We start from the raw sequence: 9,619 nt of genomic DNA on the forward strand, positions 1-9,619 counted from the left end.
GGGCTTCATGGCCGTAGGAGGATGCACTAAGCAGTGAGCACTTGCGCTATGAGATCCTTCCCTTCCCTTCCCTGGGAGAGCAGGTAGGTGTAAGGTGGCGCATGCTTTAGAAGGCCAACGGCTAACAGGTTAGCAAGCCAGTTGCTATCCTGTCTCAACTTGCTTCTCAACAAACCCGGCAAGAAGGCTGCAGGCTCTGTCGACATGGGCCCTTTCGAAAATGGCCCCTAGTGGCTTGTGAAGAAAAGCTGCTCTCTCTCACACACACACACACACTTGCTCTCTCTCTCTCTCTCTCTCTCTCTCTCTCTCTCTCTACACACAGACGTACTCTACACCCACATGCTCAGCATTACACTTCGAGTAGTAACTGTTGTTTAGCTTAAGCCTTCCCTAATCACCCCGCACGTCTCATCACAAACGCTAATCCTAAGCTGCATCTCATGTTTCAAGCTGGAGTGTACTTAATTACGCTTTGTAATTAGGTTTGACGGTGGACTTTATATTTAGGCCTTCCTACTCCTACAGCAAAAAACACAATACCGAAGGTCCAATGTTTGCTTGCTTCTCTCGCTCTCTCTCTCTCTCTCTCTGTGTGTGTGTGTGTGTGTGTGTATCCTTTTCTTGATGTTGAAGCCCTGATGAATCAATCCAACTTTCTGCAGCTCCTGCTGCCTGTTTGATAGTCATAGTAATCACTTGCTTCTGAGCTATTCTGCGAGTTTTTTTCTAGCCTTTGAAACCTAGAGCCTCAAAACCTTAAGCTTCATGATGCAAGGATTCCAAGCATAGGCACACATTCGGCTCACTTCATCCAATCCCATAATGATCCTCAGAGGGAAACCTCTTGTATTCAACCTCCTAGTTTGCACCAATCTTGTGATTTTAATTGTGGGTCTCCTAATGCTCTCAAGTTACAACCAGAGCTCATCAGCTCATGAAGAAGGTAAGAAATATTTTGAGAATGTGGATCATTAATAGATGGTTGACCATGGATAGCACATAAATAGTTTGATTGGCATGTTTTTGTGTGTGTGTGTGTGCGCGCGCGCATCTAATCATCAATGCCAACTTCCTTTTCTGTTTTCTGCAGAAGAGGAGCCGCCTCTAACAGCCTTAGATAGCAAGCAATCTATGCACCCCTTAGTGGCATCGATCGATAATTATCAGGTATTGCAATGGTTTGTCAGAAAATGTATCATTAATATATATATTGCAATCAAATAGTTAAGGTGTTATTATAACAAACCGATGTGCTAATTATGATTATACGTATGGATGTTGTTGATGGGTTTGGATGCTTTTTGTTAAGGTCTCGAATAAAGCAAAGGCTGAGGAAGAGCATGAAGAGAACAGTACTACGCTACTAGAAAGGGACGCCGGAACTGCATTTCACCTCGACTACAGAAGTCCCAGAACACACCCTCCCAAGAACAATTGATCATCCCCACTATATATTACTTACCATGATCATCGACAATAATTGACGAATATGCAGTCGTGATCTTATATGCTCATCAATCTCGTTTGTAAGCATTATCATAGGCGCAACGCCGCGCCCAATTAAGTGGCTAATGCTTGGCCATCATTTATTAACGCTCGTTATATGGTACACGAATCCAATTATTCATTAGTTGTCGATTATCGAATTGTCCGTGGATATGAAACGCCACTGTTAAAATAACGATCAGTACTTCGATCAAGGGAAGGATAATTAAAAGCAGCAATCGGTAATCAACATCGCCGCGTACTGGTACGACCACGCAAGGCCATGAGGAAATTTATGTAATATTATTCTGTCATACATAAATCTTTTCTGTTAATCTTCTTCTCCAGCTCACTTCTGTTTTAACGGTTAATAAGTTCAATGTGCTCACTTCTGTTTTAACGGTTAATAAGTTCAATGTAACGGTTAATAAGTTCAATGTGCTCACTTCTGTTTTAACGGTTAATAAGTTCAATGTATATGCTCTGAATTATAACGCGCGCGCGCAGTATTAAAAGGTTTCTTTATTGACGTGGTCCTTAATGTTGCTACGATTCTTGGCTACGTGGCACCTCTATGTTCCAAGGTTTTGATGATACGGAATCGGGATACCTTTCATTTTAATCTACTCGCGGACTAAGCCGTGCTTCGCTTTGATATTTTTCCAATTCCTACAATTATATAGGACCTTACCCCCCCTTTCTAGACTAATAGGATCCTACTGTCTTAGAACCTCCAAATTACATCCAAAACTTCCAAATTCTTGCCACATGGAAGCTTCCTGAAACTCTTCATATATATATATAATATATATATAGAGAGAGAGAGAGAGAAAGTTAGAGATATAGAGATATTGTCAATTAGATGGATGGTTCGACTGGGCTCAACCTACCTACGATGGCAGGTTTGACCCAGTTGTTCACTGGTCTAAACCATTGTCTGTATGTGTTGGTGTTCATGACACATACATATGCACATGCACATAGAACACATGGACACACACATACAACATACACACACATACGCATGCACATAGCATATGTATATGCACACACACACATACACATACACAGACATACGCATGCACATAGCATATGTATGTGCACACAAACACAGAGAACACACACATACACATGCAATTTACATGCACATAGTATATATGTGTGTGTGTGTGTGTGTGTGTGTATGTACACACACACACACACACACACACACACACACACAATAAATTCCTTTTACACAGACACACATTGATATTATATACATTGATATAAAAAGTTTTTATTTACATACTACACATTTATTATGTATTATATAAATATATGTATTTATTATATAAATATATATTTATAAGTATGTATTTATAATATACTTGTTGCTGTATAATAAATAAAATTATATATTTTAAATTTTAATTTAAATTATTATTTATTTACGTAATAAACATATAAATTAATCTATGTTAACTTTGTATATTTATTCTATAATAAATATGAATATATATATATATATATATATATACTTATTATAAATCTACTATAATAAATAAATAACTATGTTTATATGTATATTTATTTGTGTGTGTGTGTGTAAAAACATAGAAATACACCCACACACACATATATACACATTTGTTTTGTATTTATTATATCATAAATATATATTTATCATATAAATATAAATATATATATATATATATATGAATTTACATAATAAACACACACACACACACACACACACACATTCATTTTAATACCTGTGTGTGTGTGTGTGTGTGTGTGTGTGTTTGTGAAAGAAAGCAACATCTAGGTTAGCCTTGGATAAGCTTAATTAACCTAGATTAAGGAAAGCTTGAGAGATTAACACTAAAGACAATGGAAAGTAAAGTGTAATGATATTCCAAAGATTCCAAAGGGTTCAAAAGCCACAATAGTCCTAGAGCACATGTCTTTTATAGTCCCCAAGGCCCATGTGCCCTAATCCTACATGTAAGCCCATGTGCCTAGGCCCATCCCATGTGCATGTGCATCCTAAAAACACTTTGTTACTCTCTCTCTCTCTCTCTCTCTCTCTCTCTCTCTCTCTCTCTCTCTCTCTCTTCTTTTATATGTGTGTGTGTGTGTGTGTGTGTGTGTGTGTGTGTGTGTGTACATACATACACATAAATACCTTTTTTAATATCTTAAATTTTTAATAATGTAAACATAAATACACATAAATACCTTTTTTATATCTTAAATTTATTATAATGTAAACATATTATTTTCTTTTTATAATAAATATACATATTTATTATAAAATAAATATTTATACATTATAATATATATATATATATATATAATTATTATAAATTTACTATAATAAATTAATTAATTAATTTATATTTATATTTATTATAATAAATAAATATATTTATTATACAAATATATAACTATTTACATAATATACATAGAATATTATATCAAATTTTTACTTATTACATAAATATATAGTTTACATAATAAACATATGTTATCACATTAGTCTTTCTCTTAGTATATAAATATATAATTATTCAAATAATAACCATATAAGTTTATTTTTATGATATATTTATTTATTTTATAATAAATTAAATATAAATATAAATTTATTATATATTTATGAATATGTATATATATATATATATATTTGTTATATATAACAAGTAGATGTTTATTATAATATATATATATATATATATATATATATATATATATATATGCATAATAGACACATAAGTATGTATTTATTTTTATTTATTATGTGTTAAATAAAAATCTATTATATAAATGCATATATATAAATATATATGCATTTATAAGTATATTATATATATATATATGTATATATGTTTACATAAGAAATAAATATGTATATATATTTATAAGTATATATTATATATATATAATATTTAAACTAATTATTTTTATTATATAATTATTTACATTTTTACATAATAAATTTATAAATTTTTATGTGAATATGTGTTTATTTACATAATAAACACACACACACACACACACACACACACACACACACACACACATATTTTTATAATCTCTCTCTCTCTTTTTCATAATAGAAGAAATATTACCAAAAATTACTTTACAAATGGCCACATGGCCGTAGGTAACGCACTACCTTTTCCTCACTAATTACTCCAAACCACGGGTGTAGCTTAGAGTACCCTCATCCAATATATGGCCGTGTCATTCTCTCCACCAAATGAGTTGACCACAAGGAAGAGACTTACCACAATAGTAACCCTTTTATATGACCTATGTGCGCTGTAATACCAACTTTTACATCAAATATGAAGGCATTCCTAGTTAACTAGATATGCCACAAACCTGTCCACCTAAAAAATGGAAAGAAAACTAAATGTTCTGGGTTATTTGGCCCATTCAGAATCTTGCCAACAATCTTGTCTTTAACCTTTACGGGCCTATCTATCAAACGGAATCCATACGCGAGAAAGGAAATCCCACAAACAATTACAAAAAAGAGAGGGTTAAGTGGGCATCCTTGCCTGATCGATCTCATCAAATGAATGGGCTCAGTCACCCCACCATTAATCAGAAGCCTAGCCACTGCATGTTGGCTAATAGTATATATCCAAGAAGACATGCGAGGGACAAATCCTATAGCTTGCATAAGTTGCGAAAGAAAATACCAACTAACATGATCATAAGACTTGTCAATATCCACGTGAATCATAACCATAACCACTTGAATCATAACCATCTCTTGCCTCGAAGCCCTTGCATAATCAATTTCAATTTGTACATTCAGTATATTATGCAAAATATTCTGACCTTTAATAAATCCATATTGCCTTGGATGAATCAAAGTAGGGAGAAATCGCTGTAATTTGTTGGCCAAGACCTTTGCAAATATCTTATACATGGTCCCCATCAATTTGATCGGTCTCCATTAAAGTAGATTAACTAGGGATATAAGTTTAGGCAATAAACATATAGGCCCAATCTTCCAACTCGCAACAAGCATGATACTTGTATTCCACAACTCCTGAAAAATAGAAGCAAGAGGGACCTACGACTCATCAACATACTTCATGAAAAACTCATTGGGGAGCCCATCCAATCCTTGACTTTTCCCTTTAGGCAAATGCTTCAACACATCTTCCACCTTATCTGCAGAAATATCTCTTTCCAATTCATTTGTAGAAACATCTGATACCTGGTGAGTGTGACGAACCAAGTGAAACAAAGACTCTTCAGCTATAATGACATCAGGAGATATGACCTGCCCTGTGGACCCAAAAAATGGCAAAAAAAAAGACCATACACACATCTATAAAGAGAATGTGGGGGAGAGCTTGAGTTCGTTGCAAGCAAACACACACACACACGAGAGTGCAAGGCACAAGGGAGAGATGGATGGCTGAGTTTTCTTCTATCTTCTTCTCTTCTCTACAACCATATAACTAAAAGATAAGACTACATACATAAAGGGAAAGTACTATCCTACAACATATAAAGTGGTCGGTCTATAGTGTGAACCCGATTATATGAGCTAGCTCTATAACTATGTCATAACTCTAGTACTCCAAAGTGACTGTCACACATCCTGTCATCCACTGGCGGCATGTCAATCATAATCGCACCACCAACCGTGCCAATGACATAAGTGCAGAAGTTATCGCCCAAGCGGGTCAGGTCATTAATGTCTGCCGTAGCACCAGTTAAGCTCGATATCTCAACACTCTCCCTCGAGCTCAAATCCACACACTACACTCCAAGTAAGCTCCTAAACATGTGGAGCTTCTTTGTGCCCAATGCCTTTGTGAAGATGTCAGCCACACCTGATCCTTTGTGCTGACATATACCAGATTTACATCACCTACTAGAACCTTCTGCCTCATAAAGTGATAGTGCACCTCAATGTGCTTCGTTTTAGCATGGTATACTGGGTTACTAGCCAATAGTATGCTACTCATGTTGTCACAATAAATGACAACTTCCCTATCCATGGGCTCACCCAAATCACCAAGTAGCTTCTGAAACCAAGCTACCTCAAAAGCTGCCATAGTAGCACCCCTGTACTCTGCCTCTGTACTTGACAAGGCAACTTTTGGCTACTTCTTACTACTTCAACTCATAATAGCACTCCCAAATGAGAACATAAAACCGTTGGTTGATCTCTTGTCTACAACACTACCAGCCCAATCAGCATATGTGTACCCATGTAGCTGTATCTCTATACCATCCTCATAGAAAAGTCCATAATCAAGTATGGACTTTATGTACCTAAGAATTCGTCTAGCCACATCCAAGTGTGGCTTCCTAGGGGCCTACATAAATTGACTCACAAGTCCAACAACATAACTCAAGTTTGGCCTAGTAATGGTCATGTAGATCAAGATACCCACTATGCGCCTGTATGTAGTGGGGTCCTCCAAAAGCTCACCTGTATCTACGGAAAGCTTTGTGTTTTGCTCCAATGGCATTGAAATAGGCTTACAACCTGTCAAACCATACTTGGACAACATGTCCAAGCTATATTGCCTTTGCGAGATAACAAAATGCTATGAGGTGATCTCACCACCTCTATGCCCAAAAATATTGCTGCTCACCCAAATCCTTCATCTAAAACTTTTTCTTCAAAAGCCTCCTGACATCCTGTATATCAACATCACTATATTACCAATGATAATCAAGTCATCCACATATATGACTAATAGCATGATCCTCTATCTGTCTTTTTCACATAAAGTGAAAAATTTACACTGGATATCTGAAATCCAATGGTAGCAAGATACTCCCTAATCTTGTTTGACCATGCTCTGGGTGCCTTCTTCTTCAAGCCATACAAGGCTTTGTGCAACTTGCACAAAAAATGTGGGTGTGCATCACTCTCATAACCTGGTGGCTGCATCATGTAAGATTCTTCTTGCAAATCACCATGCAAGAAGGCATTCTTTACATCTATCTGATGTAAATACCAATCCTTTATTGCAGCCATAGCAATGATAGCTCTCACCATTGCCATTCTTGCAACCGGGCTGAATGTCTCTTCATAGTCAATGCCATAAGTCTGCGCATAGCCTTTGGCCACTAATCTTGCCTTATCTCTACTCATCATTGAACCATCAGCGTTATGCTTGACTTTATACACCCACTTGCATCCAATTGACTTCTTTTCCTTAGGCAAAGGCACTAACTCCCATGTTGCATTTGAATCCACCGCTGCCATCTCCTCATTCATGGCATCTTCCCATTTCTTATTTCCAAGTGCCTGCGTAAAACAAGTGGGCTTCAATTCTTGTATTGCTTTAACCATGTAAGCATAATGCTGGGATGTATATCCATCATATCTCAACCTGTCAATAGGGTACCTAACCCTTATAGACTTGCATACACCTGGATCATTTCCAGGTGTCCTCAAAATAGCCCTTATTCTCCTTACACCAAGAGTAACCGTAGATGGAATGCCAAGCTCCTCATCAAGGCTCTGCTCAGGGCTGCTAGAGTCACCGTGCACATATGAGTGACCTATTGACATATCAGGCACAAAGGGTGAATCTACCTTTTCCTTCCCTCTGTGTGATACATGTGTACCTACATCTATTCTCAACTTGCCTGACCATGGGCTCAAATTGGATCCACGACTAGAGGACTCTCTAGGTCTACTAAGCACATGTGATTACTGCTCTACATGTGGTGCTGCATCAACACTTCTTACATTTGCATCTTCTGTTTTCTTCACTACTGGTGCATACTAGATACTCATCTCGTCAAAGACATCTCTGCTTTCTCGCATCTCATGAGTGAGGTTATAAAATCTATAACCTTTTTGCTTCATAGCATAAACAATAAAGATGCATTTCTCTGCCTTTGGATCCAACTTTGTTCTCACTTCATCTCACAAACATGCACATATGCAATACACCCAAACACTTTCAAGTGAGACACATCCGGTCTTATGCCTGTAAACTTCTGTTCAGGCATCATACCATGAACAATTGCAGTGGGTGTCCTATTCATAATGTACACAATAGTTACTACTGCTTCTATCCAAAAATAATGTGGTATATTCTTTTCAGCCACCATCAAGGCACATGCCACTTCTGCAATGTGCCTGTGTTTTCTTTTTGCAACACCATTATGTTGTGCAAAGTGTACCTGCATGTAAACTGTCTCATGATTCCCTGCTTCTTCAAGAAATCATTGAACTCATTGAAGAAATATTCTTCCCCAGCATTTGATCTTAGGCATTTTATTTGCATGCCTTTTTTCTTCTTGACCAAGGCTTTAAATCTTTGAAAGTGAGCAACACCTCACTTTTCTCCTTCGTGAAGAAGTAAACCCACACATTCCTAGTGTGGTCATTAATGAATGTAACATAATACCTGCAACTTGCAATTGTTGCAGTCTTGGTTGGTCCCTACATCTAAATGTATGACATCTAATGGCCTTGCATTGACATGCGTTTCATGTGGAAAAGCATGTTTGGCCTGCTTACCAAGTTGGCATGCTTCACATACTTTGTGCATACCATCAACCTTAAACTTTGGCAAACTTGCATATTTTGGGCCTTCATAGACTTCAGTTGTTGTACATTCACATGACCAATGAGCTTGTGCCATATGTCAATATATGCAATGACACCTATTCCATGCGCAAACATGGATGCCTTTACTTTAGGCATGTTCACATCCAAAGTAGACATCCTGCCATTTATGTGACCCTTTGCAACTAAGCGACACTGATTTATGAAGTCTTCCACACAAAACATATGTTAAGGAAAACATACTACCTTGCACACAAGGGGAAAAGAAGAGAGGAAAGATGCATGCAAGATTCGAAACTGGAGAATAGCGCTTGGCCAACCCTATGAGGGTTAACTCCTCAATGTGAAGCTGCTAGGACACTCTCCTTGTGTCACCCAAGAAGAGATTCAATAATGCTAGGTAGAGAGCAAGAGGGAAGGAGCTATGGAGAGCTCAATCTCTACCTCATGCCACAAGTATGCAAAAGGACACGGTAGATAGAAATGAGAAGGTAGAGAAGGAGAGAGAGGAGAGAATTACCAATCCTACTCACATACACCGTCAATCAAACATGTAAATATCAAGAACACAAGCAAGCA

At 36.9% G+C, this 9,619-nt stretch overlaps 1 protein-coding gene across 1 annotated transcript; it reads left to right on the forward strand.

The window, feature by feature from the left end:
- The first annotated feature begins 321 nt into the window (after positions 1-321).
- LOC147623582 (uncharacterized) lies at positions 322-1,745 on the forward strand. Its single transcript, XM_086820861.1, has 3 exons — positions 322-946; positions 1,094-1,170; positions 1,313-1,745. Exons 1-3 carry the CDS (start codon positions 826-828, stop codon positions 1,439-1,441), a joined length of 327 nt encoding a protein of 108 aa, XP_086676987.1. The 5' UTR covers positions 322-825; the 3' UTR covers positions 1,442-1,745.
- The last annotated feature ends 7,874 nt before the right edge of the window (positions 1,746-9,619 follow it).

This window comes from Cibotium barometz, chromosome 26 (genome assembly GCF_041138505.1).
Source record: "Cibotium barometz isolate CiBa-2024 chromosome 26, ASM4113850v1, whole genome shotgun sequence".
NCBI classification, from domain to species: Eukaryota; Viridiplantae; Streptophyta; class Polypodiopsida; order Cyatheales; family Cibotiaceae; genus Cibotium; species Cibotium barometz.

Excerpts from the sequence above, each read along its gene's own strand:
- LOC147623582 (XM_086820861.1), top strand. The coding sequence starts at position 826 with ATGATCCTCAGAGGGAAACCTCTTGTATTCAACCTCCTAGTTTGCACC. Across the intron at positions 947-1,093 it reads CTCATCAGCTCATGAAGAAG|AAGAGGAGCCGCCTCTAACA; the intron begins GTAAGAAATATT and ends TGTTTTCTGCAG. Across the intron at positions 1,171-1,312 it reads CATCGATCGATAATTATCAG|GTCTCGAATAAAGCAAAGGC; the intron begins GTATTGCAATGG and ends CTTTTTGTTAAG.